Source organism: Seriola aureovittata, chromosome 14, assembly GCF_021018895.1.
Source record: "Seriola aureovittata isolate HTS-2021-v1 ecotype China chromosome 14, ASM2101889v1, whole genome shotgun sequence".
Lineage (NCBI taxonomy): Eukaryota > Metazoa > Chordata > Actinopteri > Carangiformes > Carangidae > Seriola > Seriola aureovittata.
Genome location: NC_079377.1, coordinates 13,592,263 through 13,613,932, shown reverse-complemented (window position 1 = coordinate 13,613,932; position 21,670 = coordinate 13,592,263). Strand labels below are relative to the sequence as shown.

Sequence of the window (21,670 nt, the reverse complement as noted above, 5' to 3'; positions counted from 1 at the left end):
CAGCTGGAGGTCAGACTTTAGTTGCCTGTTGAGGTAGACATTCAAGGTTGGGATCAACTGACATGATAACCTTCAGAGATAAGGATTTATCAGGCCTCTTGGTACAGAGTGATGTCTGGTTTACATTAGGAGTGTGACTCAAACTTTTTTTTTTGAAGCAAATGATTAATATGTCCAATAAACATATATCACTTATTCTGACCATTTATCATGATGTTCTTAATAGTCATGCTTTTCACAAATACAGTTAGTAAACTGGGTGAGCTTTACAAATGTATTTTTTAATTATATCTAGCTGTTGTATCAACAGATATCCCCCAATACAAACAAAAATGCCAATTCAACAATTGGATAAAAACTCTAAAAGCTGCTTTGGACCAACAACAGTATTGCTTTCTGAAGTTGACATGGGTCAACACTAATAGTAAAGTCACAATTATTTTCTTAAGTAAGAGCACTGCCTCAGCTACTTGTGTTGAGGGTCAGTGTTGTGAACAATATCATGAAGAGAAAGACATCTTGGTTGATATACACAATTTTATTTGTGCTAAATGCTACTTAATGAGATAAAAGGAAATGCTAGATCATGTTATTGCTGTTATGAACATTTTAAGACATTTTAAGCAATGAGATGTGTAGAGAAAGAAAACTGTACATTTGTATCACAAAAAAGGATGCTGATATACCATGTATTTAACAACACATACACAAGGTAATCCATGAATGGATAAATCATAGCATATTACCTTTAAAATTATTTACAAAAAGAAAAAATATATACTATACATCTGTACACAGACCCCTGCTGTGATGGGTATGATGATAGCAATTACACAGAGCAGGAGATTCAAGCACATTGTTTTGACCTTTTCATACTTCCAACACGAAGCTTCAGCAGGGGGCGTAGACCTGCTATACGTTCATGACAGGAGTTAGCTGCAGCAGTGAGCTCTGCGTTCGAATGGTGCTGCTCTTTGAATGCAGTTTCTCCAGGTTTTGTAAAAAGCCTCTTCTCTTGAGACCCTCAAGAATGACAGTATTGCTGGAAGCCAGACTGACATGGGTCCTGTAGGGGACAAAAGGGGGCACAAGGTTGATATTTTATGTAAATATGCCATTTGAACAAGGTGACGTATTCATGCACTGCATCTGTTCACCTACAAAGTGTGGTTCAAGTTCAGTGTCAAAATATAAGTCTTTCTTCCTCTGATAATAACATGAGAATTTAAGTGCTGCACAGCAATTACACATAATTATCAAAATGACTCCCTTCTGTCCAAATACTGCATACTATAATTGGTCACAAGGTGTTTGTTCAGCTTTATTGCAATTTACTTTAAAGGAAAAAAAAAAACACAAATTGGAAGTAAGCCACAGACATGTAACCTAGAGGCTAACTAACCTCAGTTTGGTGTTTGTTTTTCCTGTCTCTAAAATTCTTCCAGAGTGTGGGACTCACAGCACAGAAGAGATAAGAAATGAGCCCAAGGTGTGAAACTAGTAAAAACACTGGCCTAAAAAATGCACATCTGGGCTAAGAGATTAAGAGAATTTCTTTTTTTTTCTCCACATAAAACCTTTTCATCAGACTGTTAACTGCTATGTTGAAATATCACAGTATCTTATTAGAGCTAATATGAACAACTATAAAGAGAGGCACTCACCGAGGAGAATCTATACCACTGTCCCCTGTGATGCTCTGGTTCTCTCCAATTTCCACTCCTTCCCCAATCTGAGACCCTCTGGCTCCACTGGGCATACCCAGAACAGCTCTGTGAGTCTGAGGAACACTCGTCTCATCAAACTCATCCTCATGCACTTCTTCCACCTCAGCTGCCCAGTGAGCAGATTCACCATCTCCCTCATCAGCCGACTTACGGACGGTCTCAGTGTCTGATTCTATCTCACTAGTCTGGCAGTAGTCAAAGATGCTACTGTCTGCAACTTCAGATGGTTCGGGACGATCCAAATCAAGGTTGACCTCGTGGCGTTTTTCCCCCTGGATCAATGTACCTTGCCTGGGGTTGGATTCACTATAAGCCCCTGCTGATCTAGTACTCTGATGGTGATGGTGGAGTCTCCAGTTGGTCTCTCCAGGTCTGGTGGGGCTGAGGGAAGGGTCCCTCTGAGTTGCTGAGGGAATGAGATCTTTCAAAGTGCTGTCCCTTGAATCTTGTGGTTGGTGAAATTTGGAATTAAAATAGTGACTGTGGGGTCCCTCATATATCAAATCAGATTCACGGTTATGGTAAACCAACTGGTGGCCATGGTTGTCTGCTACACTTGTTCGGTACACATTTGCAGCATCAATAATCTCGTCCTCGTTCAGGCACAAGGAGCTGCAGGCATCCTCATCCTCCTGCTCATCTGCTCTCTGATAGAGCCTGTAGTCGTCCTCTCTTAAGTCATCAGTGTTTGTTATTGAGGGAGTGCTGTCAGCTATCAACTCTGGCCTTTCTCCCTGGCTCAAGGCCCTTTGCACTCTATTATTGATAGTGACGGTTCTAATGTCCTGTTGTTCCTGGGTGGCTGTAGTATCACAGGCCTGCTGGTGTGAAAAGAGCTCGTCAGGCCTCTGTTTATCATCCCTCTGTGGGTTGGAGAGTCTGAGGGAGTGTTTCCGTTGTAAAGAGGGCTTGGGCCAGGGCAAAGCTGGGTCATATGGGTGGTTGATAACAGGCTCATAGGGAAGCATAGGGAGAATGCTATTAGTATTGGAGTACTGTTTGATGCTAGAGAGACCATTATCTATAGTTTGGCTGTGGTCTGGCATACTGTTGTACTCTGCCTCCTGACAAAGTGCATTTTTGCCTTCTCTCTCCCAGCTCTCCTTGCTGTTTCCCTCCCTCTGATGTCTGACCTTATCATCTATCCGGAGTGTGCTGCTCTGTGGGTAGGCTGAGCTGTAGTCTAGTGGCAGCTCTCCGTTGAACTTTAGGTCTGCTTGGAGCACATGATCAGCAGTAAAGTCCCTCTCATGGACACAGTCGTACCTCTCCTCAGATGTAGGGGATTTCCCTGCATGCTCTCCATCTGTTGTAATGACTTTGGCTCGATGTGGGTCCCATGATTTTGAGCGGTGACTCGTTCGTTCCTTCCTGCCTGGCCTTGAAGCCTTGCCCTCTTTCACCTCTCGTCTTCTATGTTCTCTGTTGATGGTGGCAGGAATTACAGCATCAGCTACATCTTTGATTGGATGAGTCTGGAAAGGGTTTTCAATGCGTTTCTTATAAAGAGATTTTCCCTCAACAGCTCCACCTTCTTCCACTTGATCTGGTTCATCAACAGGGATTTCCACTCTGAGCCGAGTAGGGATCAAATCGTCCCCCTCTGGATAATCGTCCGCACATATGGGAGCCTTACTCTTAACCCTCTCCTTCTCCCTTTCCCTTTGCTTCTCTCTGGATGAGTGGGCCCTCCTCTTGCTGCGAGAGGCCTTCAGAGCATATCTTTTCCCTGCCCCTGCCTTAGAGGAATGATGATGCCTGGGTTTTGACATTGTTAGGATCTCAGTAGACATTCCTTTGTTCACTCCCTTATCGTCTTTATCCAGACACCTGTCCAACACTCTGTCTATCCCCTTCTCCCTCCTCTCCTCCAACTTCTTCATTAGGACTGTGTGGCGTGTCAAATTGTCCACAGTCAGTTCAGGGTTGATGCGTTTGATGATGGCGTGCTCCAGGTCACGGGGTAAGTTGTTCAGGTCGTCCTCGTCTCTTACTGGCCATTCTTCTGGAGGAAACTGGCCTGAAAAAGATGCATACTCTTTCTTTGGCTTCTCTTTTTTCCCTCCATTCCTTCGGAACAAACTGAGACCAAACTTCCTCCCTGGTTTGTTGTCTTTTTCTTTGCGGCTCGTGGCATTAGTAGTGGCTGTAGTTTTGCTGATCTCACTTGCCTGACAGTCTGCTGCCGTGGAGGTGGACTGATGCTGCACTGTGGGTTTGTGATCTGACTGTCGAGGCCACTTTAAGCTCTTGCCTGTGCATTCACTTATGGAAACAGAGACAGAATGCTGATCTGGGACAGTGGAGGGAGAGACAGTTGCTTGTGCAGTAGTGGAGGCGATATTTGTGGATGTTTGGAGAGGGCTGAAGCAGCTGCAAGATTTGCAGTGTGCCACTGGGAGTGACTGAGTTCTCTCAACACAGGCATCGTTGCTCAGTAGGTAAGTAATGGGAGGAGGAGAAGGAGGGTCATCTGCTGACCCAGAAGTCCACCAATTCTTCTCTCGGACGATGTTGTTGGTGATGAAATAGGTCTGAGGGGTGACGACAAAGTAGCCTTCGCCTGTATGGTAAATCTTACGTTCCTTGATCAGAGTGCCTAGAGCATTATAGAGGATGTCCTGGGTAGGGATGGTTATCCCTGAGACACAGAAAGAGAGAGGTGTATAATAATACCAATTCCCTAAATCAAAAATTGACTTTCACTCATGTCTGTCTGTTACATATAAAGCTAAAGCCAGTAGCTGTTTAACTTAGCAAAAAGTTTGAAAGTGGTGAAACAGGTAGACTGGCTCTGTCCAATGATAACAAAATCTAAGATCAATAATTAATACAGTGGATCTTGCTTTTTTAATTCAAGGAAAAACTGACAGTGGGTTATGTGCCAGACTATTTCTTAGAAGTTACTTAGTCTGTCCAGAAATTGTCTGGCACATAACTCCTCGTACTGTTTCCCCCTGATTCCTGTCTTTTTGCTAAACTAAGATAAGACATAAGAGTTTTGTCAATCTTCTAGTCTAACACTAACACCCTGCCAAAAGTAATAAGTACATTTACCAAAGTGTTGAACTATTCCTTTAACAAACAAAATTAGACAATATTTGGATATATGGATTACCTGGGTGGGCTTTGCTCATGTGATTGATAAGTGCTTCCTGGTTGACAGTGATTTGGGAGGAGTTCATATCTGAGATGACTGAGCACAACACTTCAGCCAAGGGAATGAACTGAGACTGGGGGACAGGGGACATCTGCACCGGGGACAGGTCACCTGAAACACACACACACACACACACACACACACATACACCAACAGATTATTGAGTGAAACAGGTGGGCCTGCTGCAGTACACACAAACACACCTGGGTTAGAGAGGTCTCTCTCTGACTTGTGCTGCCAGTGAAAACAACTCGAAGTACTGAAGTTGACATTCCTCTCCTGACCACCTTCTAAATCATGACCGAGGTGGTCTATTTATGTGAGCTATATGAGCCATGCCTGACTGCTTTTGAAATTCCATCAGTACTGGGACAGACCACAGAATTCCATTACTCCCACAGAAATGACCACAGGTCTGCCTGCTGGGCAGATCAGATATCCTGCCCCCCATATCATACAGCCTTACACGTCTAGGAGGTGCCCTTAGACAAACATGTTACCAAAAGTAAGAGAGACTGAGAAAAAAGAGAGAGACAGTCTTGGAAGCATTTGTCTTTGTAATAATAGAATGAAACTCATTGTGTATATGTATTCCCCACATCACATTGCCACCAATCTGCATGTGCCTCTGACATAAAAACAAACTGTGGGAGCCCATTAGACAGGAGCCACAAGGCTTTCAAATCATAAAACTAAGCTGCTTTTAAAGCTAACCAGACATTTTAGAAATATTTCAGTATCAGAAACAATCAGCACAGTTTCATAGATGGAGAAACATAATTGAAACAACATGCAGTGGTTAAGTTCCTTCAGGCAAGTAGTTTTTGTACAAAGCCTTTAGTGAAGAGGGCGGGATGAGTTCGATAGTGGTTCCATGAAGACCCTTCCACACCGTGTTAATAGGACAGAACATGGAAACTGAAAAAAAAGAGTCAGCTGATAGCACGATTCGAACTAGGGATATGTGGTGATTTTTGGGTCAAAGTACAATGGGGACGATTACAAAAGACATGTGACAACTGACTAATTAGTTACAGCATTTCCTCTCTGGCTCAACCTGAATCCCTGAAGAGGCTAAAAGGGCAATGATGTCAGTTCCAGTCACTACAATATTTTGGATACTGCTAGGGTTATGGCCTGCCAAACTGTAAACTGTGTTTAGGTATAATATTAGAAATGTAGATATAACCCATGAGGTGGTTAGTTTTAGCTTTACAGAAGAGTTGAGTTCAAATCTTGATGTTTAGGTTAATGGTTGGGGTTAGGTATGGTCTGATGTGGTTATGGTTTGGATAATAATGTGTATGGGGGATTAGAATACATTATGAACCCATGGGCAATAACATAAAAGGGACACTGAAAAATGTTTGCTTAGCTCCTGCAGCCTTTATGAAACAATCTTTTCATAATGCTGACATCATTGTCTGCATACTCTCCACAAAACTCTACTCATAGACTAAGCACAAAGGGAAATGTTTACTAATGAGTAGTGAGCTCAGTGAAAGCACCAAAACAAACTAGATCCCACTGTTGATGAATGATTAGCATCAGGGCTGGGGTAACACAAAGTCCCCTCATATGAATAGCAGACACAAGGGCATGGACATAACCTTACCCACAGGACTGGAAAATTGGTTTTAGTTAATCAGCTACATTGCATTAATGTCAGGTGTATAATGGGTGAAAGAAGGGATGTGATAAGGCTGCTCCATTCCCTTTTCACTAGGCCCTGATTCCCCATATTATCATTGTTTTGTCATTATCATTGTTATTTAATCAGTATTTTAGTTGGATGTTTCTGTTCAGTTATTTAATGCATTGGTTGTGAGATGTGGTTGATCTTTGCTTGCAGGTTTGATATGTTGGAAGGGTCAGCCCACTGTATATTTTCAGTTGTTCTTCTAGGTTAGTGGGGTTGATCAACAGCTCAGTCAGGGGAAGGGGAAACAGGTGTGTGTCATTAGGTCTTCTTAGTAGTAGTGAGGTACTGGGCATGAGTATGTGGGAAGATGGGTAGAACTGTTCTGTAGTAGATAACAGTGGGGTGAAACGTGTGCACTTATGAATAATATCTGGTGCTTATTGTAGAGTGGGAATTGTCAACAGTAACAGAAGTTGGTAGGTAGTCGTTGTATGGGGTTTGGTTTGCTTGGACAGGCATGTGTAGGATTAGCTCACCCCCATACTTACCTGAGCTGGTGGTAGACTCCAGTTAGGTGAGAAGGAGAAGATAAGATGCCAGTCAGGAGTCAATGGGGAGAGACAGAGCATGTGGCAGCTTGCTGTGAGGCTGTGGATTTTATTTCTTTGATGTAATGGCTTAAGTTATTTTTTTTGTTGAATTTCCTGGGGTTCATTTTTTTTGTTTGAAAATGTTTTTGTTAGTAAAATCACATTTTTTGAGCATGTACTGTGGCCTGTTGACTTGCTTTCTTTGGAACATCCCTTTTAAAGTTGCCAGTGCCCAGACACACCATCTGTCCTTTTTATGGGGTGGCAGCACTACAAGGGATAAGTAAAAAAATGGTGATAACACAAAAAAGTGATCAATGATCCCACTCTATCTGCTGTTTTTATTTACCCACAGTATCAAAAGCAGCTTGAGTCCAAATTTGAGTGTAAAAGATGCCACACACATATATAATCAATTCCAGCTTCAACTTGTTTGTGTTATTGACACATTTTCCCCATGTGATTTCAAGTTTCCAGTTGTGTTGACAACACACAGTGTGAATTCAGTCATGAGTTTCAACATGTGGTGTGTGTGACTGAGTGAGTGAGTCTCCCATCAACCCTAGGGCTTTCAGTAAAAACACTGCCAAGCTCACACTTGATGTAAACTAAACATTTATAACCCTCACACTTGAACCACTTACGTCCAAGGCAGGGAAAATAAACAACTAATCATGGTATAGCATGACAGAACGCACACGTACCACACTCATAGATCCAGGCAAGTCTACTAATGACATTTTTTTGACAAAAAAATGTATATGTGCCCAAATAGATTTGTCATGAAGCACCACAGACAATGTTGCCAGATTTGACTGACAAAACATAGCCTGAGTCGCCTAGAAACATTTAAGCCAATTTAGCTTTGGCTTAACGTCTTCATTTATAGGAACAGATCTAAACTTTAGCATCTTTTATCTCACAGCTAAAACTGGGGGGAAAATAGTTCAATCCAGTTGTAATAAACTAAACTATAGTTTTGACGGGCATCAGTTAAATCAGTCAACTAATCAGAGGAGAGGAGGGGCAGATATATTGGAACATAGCCTAATATTCTGTGGGTCTAAATGGTACAAAAAAAAAGTAGCTCAAATTATCACAACCCACCCAAAACTATTTTACATAATAAAAAGTAGCCCAGCTGGGTGGAAAACTGGCCAATCTGGCAACACTGACCACAGAGCAGTTTTTTGCTCCCTGAAATGTATTAATCAAATTGGTGCTCAGTTGTGTTTTATTGAATTGAAAATGCTTTATTGTTAGTAAGAAATATATCAAGCAAAGTCAGTAAAAAAAACAATTATCAGCAGAGAGAGACTTATGAGTCTTAGGTGAGCTCCACTTAAAGCTCATAAGTCTCACAGACTGGGCGCTTTCTTTGTAAGACTGATCCTACGACACACAGAGGGATCGTAAAAAAACATCTGCCTTCCCCCAGCTCCGACAGAAGACATTAATCTGACTAAACCTCAGAGCGGATATCTCAATAGCAGTCTCCCTGGGCAGTGAATTAGTGCTGCTGACTTAGCTCCTCATTGTTTTTAACTTCCTATAGGAATGACAGGCTGTCCACATAGCAACCACTTACAACCATTGTCAACAGTTAAAAGGTCAGCAAGGATATGATATGGTCAGAGAGGGGGAAGGCAAATAATATATCTTGATCACGGGGAATTGATAAACTATTGGAAAACTTCCCAAATCTCTTTGCACAGAGGTAGTTTTGGTAGATTGAGCACTCTGGCCACGTCCTGGTTCAAAGCAGGATGTCCTGTCGGACACCTGCTAACAGGATCTCTACTCCTAAGGGAGTGAAAAACAGAATAGGTTCAAGTAAGAGCATGTTTCCCACATGCCAGTCAATTAACTACGGTTGGATAGCAGCACTGACTAAAAAATAAACAGACAAGGGAGACTGACAATGCAGGTGTGAGACAGAAGACAAAAATACACCTACAGAAGTTTATTTGTGGGAAAATGTTGGCGTCATAGAAGGATGAGCCAGGCAGAGGATTAGTGTTTATTGAGTCTAACATTAGCAGGCGTGACCAGGTTCACTGTTGTAACCATCTTAACTCCAGGGGGAACGGACCTCTGTGTTCCTGTAATCTAAGACCGGGCGGACCAACTTTACACCCTTTGTCATACACGGCATGAATACCTGGCTAGGTGCTATGGCAACCAACCCCTGTGCCAATAGGAAGAGGGAGGGAAACAGCAGCTCGAGAATCAAACAGCAGCAAGATTTGTCTCCCGGCAGGTTAGGAGGAGCAACTGTCTAATACAACCCTTCAAAAGGGGAACTCACCAATTTTATATATGTCAAAGTCTGTTCACCTGTAATGGTTAGTCCTGCTCAGCCTGTCGAGACAGTTCTTTAATGTCTTAATTAGCTCTGGAGGGTCTTCATCAAGTCTCAGAAAATGACTGTGATGATGCTGCAGTGATGGGTACAAACTGTTTTTTTTTTAGCATACCCTTACTGCATTATGGGAAGTGAAGGATCCAGCGTTTGTGGAGCTTGACCCATAACAGGAACTAAAATAATATTAGAATATTAGAAGTGCAATTAAACTGCTGGAGTAAAGCAATGACTTGTGATTCACCATCACAGATGTAAATAAGCAGAGAGCCAAACAGTTTAGTATAATTAACCATTTTTCATTCCCAAGTTGATTTAGTGAAGGAGTACAAATAGGACTGAGACAGAATGCACACTTTATATGCCAATTTGGATTTAAAGAGATCATTGCAACTTTATATAACAATTTTATTTGAATGGTATTGACCACAAGATTAAAATAAAGTGACAAAGCCCACACAATTCTTCTGCTCCACACAGAAAAACATGGATTTCTTCCCATGTCATAAACTTTCCATGTCAGAATAAACTGCTGCCTGGGGGATAAAAAATGAAAAATGCCTGAAGCTGACTGCTCAGATTGTGGAGATGATTGACAGAGACCTTCTCTCCTCTATCCCCACTGAGACCGTTTTGCCTGCCGACACTGATCAATGCCACATGTATTCACATGGCTGTGCTGTTAGCTGGCCTCCGAGCCGCATGAGTCCCATTTCTTATGTGATTGCATTACCTCCAGCCTCTTGGAAGAAAATACTAACACACAGTAAACTTAACAGTACATACTACTATCCCTAAATGATCTTTACTGAACATGAGTGCAACCACATGATGGTCAAAATCATCCAGATCACAGGACATTTGAAGTCCTGCAGCAGCACATACCCCAGAATCATTTTATGACCTCTTAATCAGTGGTTAGATGGAAGGGGCATGTTACCCTAACATTTGGCATTTAAAGCCCAAAAGTACCTGTTAATCTTTAAATCATGCTATGGTAACGACATGCAACACAGACACAGTCCATAACAAAGATATAGCCTTTCGAAAGCCTGAATATCATTTTACATTTCAAATATTTAGCTAACATTTGCGATACTTTACTTGACATTTTGACTGTGCAGCAGTAGAGTAATCATCTGTTCCACCATCACCACCACCAGCCTTTGATAACAGGAAACATGCAATGTATTGTACAGGGCAAAGTAAAAACTGGTCTCAATTTGTACTGTAAAGCAATCTAGTGAGGTTCCTGTAAATTTTAACACATTGCATTTTATGGTGAAACGTGGGTTATAATGTTGAGTGCTTATTATTGCTATCTGCGTGGCCGTAGGGGTGTCGATGACACCGTCACTTTGAAACATAAGGTTTGGCACCAAAATCCCCCACTCAATGGCCTCTCTGGAAACACAAACTCACAAACACACACCACCTTATCTCATCCTGCTATCGTCTAATCTTTTAGGCTCCAGTAAGCAAACAGGCTAATCTTCTCTCTCCCTCATTAAGGACACACTGCATAGCATTCAACGTGAACTTGAGGCTTGCTCAAACTGCAAAATCCCTCCCTGTCTCCCATCGGCTGAGACCTTGTGAAGGACATGCTTCAGTGAATCTGCAGGCTGTACGTGAAAGATCTGAGTTAAGTCTCGGGTGAGACAATGTCAAACATTCATACAGTCAGATTGAATGTAAGGAGAAGAGGTGCCAACTGTAATTTATTTTTGCGACTCCCTCCCAGTCCCACGACTCTTTGTTTTGGGTTTCTTTGGTCCAGCAGGCCCCCATGACTCCTCCCTCCTCCTTTCGTGTTTGTGTGCGTGTGTGTGTGTGTGTACATCAAAATTTTAAAAGTGCTTTACGAGTTTGTGTCTTTTCACTCCCATAGAACACAGATGTGGGCATTGCAGTCAAATGGCCCAATGAAATGAGTGAAAAGATCCCTTCAGAGGGCAATCACAGCCTGAATGTCCGCACAACCAAACCTGACCCAGTCTAACAACACTCCCCTTTCGTGTCCATCCACTCTGAAAGAAATATGGCCATCAGCACTATATGAAAATGTTTGCATCATTTTTTAATGTATATTTATTTACCCTGTTTTACTTTCCTGTCTAGAGTTGGCAAATTATTTACCAACACGGCCACCACCATCGCACTTAAAAACACACCAATAAGCAATAAAATGGAAAGACTGAGCCACTGATCATTTTACAGCTTTATTGATTGGTTCACAGCAATAAAACAAGCATTTGTGCCCAAACTTGAAAGAATTAGGTAAATATTTAATCTGACCCACTGATGGTCGAGTATGTCAGCACACTCATGTTTAAATATTAAGGGAAGAGTAAAATCTGGACTGTGCCCTCTTTGTAATCAGTCTTTAAGAAAATGGGGTTTTGTTGGCAGGTTGACATGGCAATGCAAACTCAGATTACTAGAGTAAAGCTGAGAACCTTCTGCATTATTTAATCTGCTTTATGCCTATTGTCAGGATATGAACTTTTGAATGCTACATCTAAACACTACTCACGAATCATCAGAGGAACAGATAGGAGAGAGAAAAAAGAGTAAAGAGGATTCATGAGCTAAAACTTGAAGCAATGAAGAGAAACACAGGCAGGCTTTGTGTTGACCCAGATCACCATAGAAACCTGCACTGTGGCAGCGACTTGCCACATGTAATACAAAGCCAAAGAAAAAGAAGAAAGAACAGCAGACATGTAGTATGGATCTATAATCCAGCTATGGCCTTGAGACTCACTTTGCCAAACCAACTCTTTGACATTTAACATATGTTGGCAAGAAAGCATGGCTGTGACTAAGCTTCTCAAACTGACTTTTGCAGAGTTTAAAACATCTTCGCTCACATAGCTGGTTACCACAGATCTTGGCTGCAGATCCCTGCAGCTGTAATGCCATTAAGTAATGTTTTTACCATCTGATCGACAGTCAGAACTATTTGAATAGCGGTCCAGCTCATGCCATAACAAATAAATGACCTGCTGCTGAACTAGTGTGCAAAAACCCTGTTATCATGTTCTTGTGAAATAGGAATCACACCTGACCAGGTGCTTAACAGAAAACCAGTAACAAGGTGAAGGTACACAAATTGTATTTTATAGCACAGCCCAAAGTGCACTGTGTAACATGATGCCATGGTGGTGCCACGAGAAAGGATTTAAAGCATAGATTTCCCTGTACTTTAGTTTCCCATCTTTTTTACTTCATATCACCTCAGACTTCATGGGCCACACCCCAACGTATCTGGCTCTCGTCTGCTTTTATGAACATGAACATTACCCCACAGTCTGCCACTGCCTTTTCTGCCAGACGACTGGTAAGTCCAACCCATTTAAATGTGGACCACAGTACCTTTCCTTTGTTCTATAACAGCCATGTTCATGATTTTAACATTTCCAAGTCCTAAAGTGACTTGCAGACGGATTAAAAAAGCAGAATGGTCAAATTTATTTCCAGAGACTGAAATATCCTGAATTTTAGTCCCTTGTATAAATAACCCTGCATGACATCACTAGGCTTGTTTTTTCAGACTTTGGAAAGCTCATTCAGTGCTAATTTATTTACCTTAAATGACATAGATAGAACATGTTCCTTTCAAATTCTGATATAACTATAAATATATCATTTTAATATGAGTTTGGCTCAAAAGCTCAATATTCATATTAGTAGGGATCTGTAGGTGCCGCTAATATTCTGACCAGGCATTTTGTTGGGTTTTTCACAATTGAATTGAATTTTTGTGATCTAAATCACAATTACTGCAGACTGTTTTACCAAAATATGCACCAATCCTGATTTACTACAACTGATAATGGAGATAAGAACACTAACACTAAACAATCCTAAAAAGACCACTAAGACTTTAAACTGATTTGACCCTGGCATTAGTGATAATTACCCTAAAGCCTGCATTACACCAAATTAATGAGAGTCCAAAGTGGGATTGTTGTTGAGAAAAATCAGCAAAACTTCAATGTATAAGCATTTCTGCAAAAATGTAATTAGATGGATGGATGAATGGATGGATAACCTGAATTCGGTGGTTGATAAAAAGATAAAAGATGATGGGCATTGCATTGCAGTTAAAAGATCTTGGTTCACCTCAGATGTGTTTTACTCAAGACAAGAAAAAAAGCCTCATCTTTGGCCAGACATTCTGCTGACCCTCCTGACTGGCTTGTGTTCAAAGTAATTGCACTTTCTCAATGAGGAATGCAAATCATAAATGTTACTTATAGCTCTGCACAACTTTAATAAATTCTGTAAGGTATTCATTCAACATTCTACACTGAAGCAAAACTGCACATCAATGCCTAATCTGAACATCTTTAAAATACACAAAAACACAATGCTGCTCTGTTTGTTGATCCCTTTCAAGCCATTCAGTCAATGATTCCCTGATGTTGTTCAGACCTTCTGGCTCTGATTCAAATGTGTGAGTCTGGTTTCACAACTACTTTTCTGATGAGTTATCAGTGTGAAAGGTTCAATTTTAGGCCCTAATCATATCATTCCTTATTTACATGTAGGGATTCAACTTTTAAACACCTGCACAGTACATTTCTATGCATATTTATGAGGCTTTTGCATCTTTGCATTGATGATGAAACTGAACTGAGCTTGGACTTTTCACTCTCATATTAACCGCTGAGTTCAGAAAGTAGCAGGAGCCTCTAGTTTCCTTGGTTTTGTCGTATTCAAAGATCCTGGTGTTTTCCCCCACTTTCCCCACTAGCACCCTGCACCAAAACATGTTTACACACAATCGTAGAAGGTTTCCAGCAGATCCACACCCCTTAATCAAGAGTGATGGCAGTCATTGGTTGCAGATGAAACCCATTTCCTCCTATTTAACTGAGCTTGAGTTGCAGCAGATTCCTGTGTTTGTTATCCAAGTATTTAGAACAGAGCTCCTGTCGGGTGTCTGCCATATGATCCATCGCTTTTTAATGCTCTACAACTGGTCAGCACAGAGCGCTGGCGTGATCCTTGAAATTATCCTTCACTCTTGTAACACAATAACACAGCACTTTGCTATCACAGAGCTGATGTTAGCATACCATTACATTTATCAATGCTAAATGAAGCAAAGAAAACATCCTGTCAGGAAACTGAGGAGTAATAGTAATACCAAATTTAATGCAATACAGCCTCACTTGTGTGTCGTCCCATTTGTCCAACCAGAGAGTGAATGAAGACAAATCCCATGAGGGAAACCCAAGCGCCTGCTGACAGGGTGTATAAGCTGAGGGATATAGAGAAAACTCCTCCTGTTATTTTTGGCAGAGCTCCACTCCCCCGCTACGGGTGAGCCCAATATTTGGGTCGATAAGGAGGCTGACGTCTGATTTGCACCGGGGGTGAGCTTCCTGCTCAATGGGAAAGGATGTGGCTAACAAATGATGTGCTGAGAGGCATGCACGCACACGCACACAGTGTCTCACACATGTGTAGGCACAGTGGAGGGTCACATCTGCAAACAGAGGTCAAGGTTTCCTCCTATCTGAACCACATAATAAACCATTTTTTACAAGCGCAGGAAATAGAGAGCAAGACATTCTCGATAAATGCTGGGACTTACCCTTGGCACTGGCTCAGTAAAGTATAAGAGTGATGCTTGTAAAATAAAACTGCAGCCTAATTATCATATACCATCAATGCAATTTGAAAAGCAATTTTAAAGTTCAACAAAGCTGCACATAAATCACAGAGGCTGCTTTGTCTTTTCATGAGTCAGTTATATGTACAATTTATCTCCAGTCAACTGTTATTTTGGATAAATGAAATTAGATGTTCTTTGGTCAACCAAACCAACATTTAAGTCAGACATAAGAACCTCCACACTAATGGGTACTAGCAGATTTGATATGGTTTCCTCAAAAAACATTCCCCCTCGGTTTTTGTGAGAACACAACTGAACCAACCACTGTCATAATACAGACTCCTCATCATTTTGAGGCTGAAAAACAGCAGTATATATTTTGTGTAACAGCTTAATGTTATACTATTAGTGTCAAGGGAACTGGAGAGGGATTATTTTTTAACAAGTATTGTCTGAGAGCAGCTGAGATGGTGAGTGGAGCAGATTTGACACAGATGTGCTTCCATGAGTCGTCTATTTCCCTTCATCAATCTGTCTTTAACCAGAAATAAAATACAGACACTGTGATGTGTAACACAACAGCGCCAGGGTCTGTCCCGCCATTCTGGCTCTCCCTTTTACACAGTTGTCGTTCCGGCTCTGTGACTAGATCTGCAGCTGGATTATTGCCACAACAACAATGTCCCCCATTCCATGATGATACCTTTTCTACAGCACATAACAGAAACAAACATTTTGTATTTGTACCCCTAGACATTCAAAGAAGGTACATTTACTAAAACAGATACGCCTAAAAGATTGAAATAAATGCTTAAAAGTAATAGTTAAATGACTGAAATAGTTCGCTTAAGTAATACATAGTTGAAAGAGCTAGCTAAAAGTAAAGTGTGGGTTAACAGTTAAAATAGTTTGTTAACTAAAAGTAACAAATGCAGTGAAATAAAGTAATGGATAAACAGTTGAAATAGTTAAAACATTGAGCATCTGCCACACCAAGTGGTAGTATGGCTCCAAACTTGACCAAAGCACCCTACTGATGATTCAATAGTATGAAGAAAATATTTTTTATAATCACTACATATATAATCCCTTCAAAAGAACACTGATCCACTGATGTAAACACCAACAGAAGCTGAACTGGCCAGTGAGTGAAGAACACCTGGATGCTTTGTTGATGTATGTTGCTCTTTTTTCCTCCTAAAAAACCCCTCTGAAGCTAACTGACCTCGAGGTGGCTTGTTAGCAAGAAGGTTTTAACCTTTGACCTTTGCTGCTTAGTTAGGACAGGGTGGGCCATTTAAACTTGGTAAAGCCCGGCAAGGGGGTGTCATGGTTAATAAGCTAACATCTGGAAGAGTTATGACCATTAGTGGAGCGCTTTGAGACTTTGACAAAATACCCTCATGAAAGGAGACACCCCTTGTGTGAAAATACAACACTTTCAAGTGAAAAGTAAAGAGCAGAACTGGTGCTCGCTGAGCCTGCTAGCTCAGGAAATGATCTCAAGAGTAAATGAAGCATTTCAGGAATGCGTCACCGCCTCATGGTATGGCGAGTTAAATGAAACATACCATTTAAAAAGGAAACTTGGCATAAAAAGTGCAGCATAGCCATACCCTAGTTCTCCAAACATACACAGAGGGAGACCTACAGTATGTCCTACAATGACCAAAGTAGTGTATTCCTCTGCGAAAGTGAGAGGCCCGTCCAGAGGACTCATTCACGTCCATGTTCAAACAGGACAAGGGCAGTTTACAGAGGTTGATTGTGGGGAGGATACAGGACACCTCATTACACCACTGGCTGACTCCATATAAATGTTTAAGCTCGTGGATCCATACTCATCCTCCTGCAGAGACAACAGTGACTCACTAAATAATGCAGAAGCAGCTAACAGTCATTATGAAGCCTCTGGTTTCAACAGGATCTCCAGTGAGAACTCAAGCTTTTGGGGACTGACTGCTGAAGATGAAGATCAAAGGAATAGTGTGACATTTTGGGAAAATATGGTAATTCCCTTTTTTACAGAGAGTTACATGAGAAGATTGTCTGTCCATTAAATATGGAGCAAGACCTGTAAGCAGATTGTAAGCAGTGGTAAACAGGTAGACTGGCTCTTGCCAAAGTAAAAAAAATGTATACTTTATACTTAACTGGCTAATTAAGCTAGCATCCCAGCTCTAGCTCCATAGTTAACGAAGACAGTGATAGAATTCTTTCCATTGTTTTCCAAAATGTAAAACTATTCCTACAAGGCAATACGATTAGTAAAACAAAGCTGGAGTAAATATGACTAATTTGATATAAATTATGTGGATTAAAGTGGCATGTAGTGTCTTGATTGTTGTTGGTGTTTTTGATCTGTAAAGTAAAAACAGCACAGACTTAAGCAAGCAGCAGCACCACTATCATTGAGGAAAAATTCAACACAAGTACATTTAAAAAGGAAAGAAAAAGCACCAACAATTTTCCTTCTTACATTTTCTTCTTTCCTGTAGGATACCACATCCTGATTATTAAAAATGATGTAAACTCAAACAGGGTTACTGAAACCCATACCTAAATCTGATTATTCACAGTATTCAGGTTACAGTGTATATGTAAACACACTGAATGTCAAGACACTTGGCAAGAAGGATGTCGAAACTCTACTCACACTGATTATTAACAATATGACTTTGTGGTGATATTATTCTGTAAACAACTGCTAAAAGCCAGAAAAGGGATGAAGAGATCATTTCAGAGTAAAAGAGGAAGAATGAGAAACACCCTGCAGACATTCATGAGTTGAAGTGGAGAGGTCAACCCCTGTACCAGTGGGCCCCATTCCCACAAGGATAAAAACAAAGTCTGTTCATACTAACTCCTCGCCCTGTCTGTTTACCTCGGCCTAACCTCACTACGATCCCCTTCCTCCATCAACCCTCCCCACCTCCCAAACACCTCCCTTTCTACATATTCCCCCCCGCTGAAGAGGCCCGAAGATGGCTGATTGGCCGACAGAGCGATCTGTCTTCACTCGGGCTTTTAGCACTGATAACCAGGCGGGAGCAATGAGGAATTAGCACAAATTAATAAAAAGTGATTGTGTCTATTTGTCTGGAGGCTTTGTTTTACCATCCCTTTATTGAGCACTGTTTACTAGCTTAAATTACATTACAAGTTTTAGCTAAACATCTCCTATATTAGCCCCTTAACTCTCCTTTTAAAAAAAACTCCTCACGTCAGTAAAGTCACGTCTCAACCTTGTTCTGACCTGGGAAAGGAAACAGGGCTGTTTGAAATTCACTGTAGCCCATTACTCATAACTTTTCTGTTTTCTAGCTGACATATTTATATCAGTACAATGTCAAGGCCTTTATGTCCATGCCTGATATCAATCTAGGAGTCTGACTTCCACAGTCCCTCACTGGCCATGAAATGCAGGGACATTAATCCTGGGCAACAGTAAAGTGGCTGTGGTCGGCAGCCAGTCGCACTGTGATTCACTGCTGACCAACTCTCTGTGAGAAGGCAGTAAACCAGGCTCTGACAGCCTGCCAGAGTTGATTTCCATACAAATTGCTGCGGTGTGACGCGGAGGATTTGTTAAGGAGGAGAAGGAGGTGACGTGTCCACACACAAACGTGTTTGCTCACAAGTTTCTGGTGTGAAGCTCAAACACGAGAAGTCGGCTGAGGCATGGACTCCATCCTTGCATCCGACTGTGAGCTCACGCATGTGTGTGTACACCTTCTTGCTGACACTGTGCATAGTAACAAGCTCAGCATCACCTTTGGCCCATATGGTGCTTGTTTGTGTGCTGAGCTGAAGCTTAGAGCCAGATACTGTCTCACAGCGGGATGGCATGTCAGCCCCCACCTCCCACCCTCACGCCCTCCCGGGTCTCTCCCCCCCTGTGTGTGGTCTCTTCCTCCCCTTCACATTCCTCCCTTTACTTGTCCGTGCACCGCTCAGTCTGGCAGAGCCGACTGACTGATACAAAGTCCGCAGGTAGGCAGCGGCAAGGCCTGAATCCAGACACAATAACACTCAAACAAAGACGGACACATTATTGGAAGGACAGACAATGAAACAGAGGCAAGGCAGCAGGACCAAATGGCAACTCAGAGTCATGTGTGTGTTGCTGGGACACTATATCAACAACCAAAAGGAACCTGCTGCAGCCCAGCTATCCTCCCAACATTTGGATACCTCTAACACTCTTGCATCCTGCAGTATTTGAATTTTATGGGAGGTGAAGGTAGTGCTTTGTGGCAGAAACATAAAGTCAACTCCCACACATGTATTTGCTGTAACCTAAAGTTTAGCACCTTTCCTCTCAAGTAAGAAAAAATGTGAATAACCTGGTGTATCTCTTAAGAATACTGTCATTAGTTGTAAAACCCACACAGGGTTGTCATTTTCTCGGGCAGCTGGTGCCGTCATGCATTTACAGCCCATGAGATCACGATATAGGAGGCTGCATAAAGGTTTCCATTCATTGTTTCTGTGCAGCTATATGCTGCATTAAAACACATCCAAAAGAGGAGAGCCAGAGGATGGGGAGCAATTATTACTAATTACATGGCATACAGAGCTTTGTTAACAAGCTTTGTTAAACATAACACTGTGTCGACAACAAAGGGAAGCTGACTGGCAGGGCAATCCACTAAAACCGACCACACAGTATTTGAGGGAATAAAGTCATAAGGAATATCATCTCTCAGGCCATCTGGATGGATGGAGCAGCTTGAAATGATGAAAAGCAGCCTGTGTTGTAAATGGTTTGAAACCGGCGAAGCTGGTGACATGTCACTGCTCACGGCAACCAAGTAATGCCAATTTTTGAAAGGAGTTTTGTACAGGGAAAATTGTGGCAGCCGTTTAGATAATATGAAAAGACATCAACTTGCTATTCTTTGTTGTGTGAGAGAGTTTCACATTTACATTTCTACATTTTCAACATTCAAGAAGAGAGACACTGGCTATTTCACAAGGGGCAAAATAATTATCCAAACCTTCTGTTTGGAATAGAAAGATGCTCTGAAAATAAATCATTACTGATTCCACAAACACTATAACTTTTGAAAGAAGGTAAGACAACTTCTGCCAGCAGATTTAACTCAATTTTGTGATTAGTAGAATGGAAATCCAGAGGAGGGGGAGGAGGAGTGTTCAACCCTGCCAGCTACATGTTGTTCAAAGTTTATGACTTTCACACGTTTCTCTCAGTGTGGTAAACAAATGTTGTGTGGTTCTAAAGAGAAAAAACACATTAGACTCTTGCATGACTGCAGTAGCTGTATGCTGTGGTGTTTTTATTTCCTTTGCATCTACGTTGTTTTCATTTGTTTGCATTGCAGCTTTCTATATTCTGCCACAGGATTTCCTTCTGACAACTTTTTGGATTTCAGATGCATATGGAAAGTTGATAATAATACCTAATAATATCTTCAGATCATTGACAGTATTGAGGTTACATACCGACGGCTTTAATGATGAATCCCTTTGGTGACCTTAGAGCCCTGCGCATCCACGCTTCTCTCAGCACCTCCAGGTTGTTTGCGTTCCCTTGAATGAAAAGCACCATATTTTCCATCCATCCTTGAAAGTACACCTCTGCAATGGCCTTAACGAGTCTTTTATTCCAGAAACTACGCGAGTTTTGCGCTTTGAAGTCCGCAAATATCTCCTGACCACTCGTAGTAGTAGTGTTGAGTTTCCCTCCGCCGGCGCGCAAACTCTCCTCGTCCGGGCCGAAGACCACAGCGAGTGAAGCGGCGGAGAGTTGGACGACCCGCTGCTGGTGAGACATTTTTAACGCCTTAATCGGCCCCAGGAAGAAGCTATCATACTAGTAATGAAAATGCACTTGTTAAAAAACAGGTCTCCCTTCTGAAAACCAAAACAAACGCCGGGTTTTGAAACGCATTCCTCCACTGTGCGTCTCAAATCTACACGAAGTGTACCGGAGGCGCAGAGGACGTCCGACTGGTTTCTCTCGGCTTCTAGGGAAACCAGTGACGGTGGCAGAGAGGAGGAGGGCTCATCAGTCTGCTGCTGGGACACACAGGTAGACCTCCCACCGTCTGTTCACAGGTGTGTGTGTGTGTGTGTGTGTGTGTTGTGTGTGTGTGTGTGTGTGTGTGTGTGTGTGTGTTTTGATTGTCTTATGCATGAACCTGCAGGATTGATGACGTTTTTCATTTCAGTCTTTGAGAGAAAATAACAGTATGACTGCTCTTAAGGTTCAAACAACAAAAAAACAAAAACAGATACAGCTCATATCAGCTACTGAACAGGATCCCTGGGGTGGCAGGAAGCCAGTGTCTTGCTCTAGGGCACTTCAGCAATAGCCTACATGGACTAAGTCACATAGAGATCCTCAGTGAGCCTCCCTGGCTCCAAATATACCTGTGGCATACAAGTAGAATGCGCTCATTTTGTTTTTCTAGTTGCTTTTTCTGCTTCATTATTTGATTTTGATTTATTTGGATAATCCTTCATCATAAAAACCTCATCACATTTTATCAAACAAAAGGTGATGTTTCCAAAAAGATAATTGAACGATAAGATCA

General features: G+C 41.7%; 1 protein-coding gene across 1 annotated transcript; it reads right to left on the bottom strand.

The window, feature by feature from the left end:
* Positions 1 to 523: 523 nt before the first annotated feature.
* On the bottom strand, positions 524 to 21,107 carry stox1 (storkhead box 1). Its single transcript, XM_056395197.1, has 4 exons — positions 20,577 to 21,107; positions 4,846 to 4,998; positions 1,665 to 4,368; positions 524 to 1,066 (listed from the first exon to the last, which is right to left on the bottom strand). The coding sequence occupies exons 1-4, from the start codon at positions 20,905 to 20,907 to the stop codon at positions 913 to 915; spliced, it is 3,342 nt and encodes a 1,113-aa protein (XP_056251172.1). The 5' UTR covers positions 20,908 to 21,107; the 3' UTR covers positions 524 to 912.
* Between the last annotated feature and the right edge of the window lie 563 nt (positions 21,108 to 21,670).

Excerpts from the sequence above, each read along its gene's own strand:
- stox1 (XM_056395197.1), bottom strand. The coding sequence starts at position 20,907 with ATGTCTCACCAGCAGCGGGTCGTCCAACTCTCCGCCGCTTCACTCGCT. Across the intron at positions 4,999-20,576 it reads ATTCATCATTAAAGCCGTCG|GTGACCTGTCCCCGGTGCAG; the intron begins GTATGTAACCTC and ends TGTGTGTTTCAG. Across the intron at positions 1,067-1,664 it reads AGTGGTATAGATTCTCCTCG|GACCCATGTCAGTCTGGCTT; the intron begins GTGAGTGCCTCT and ends TGTCCCCTACAG.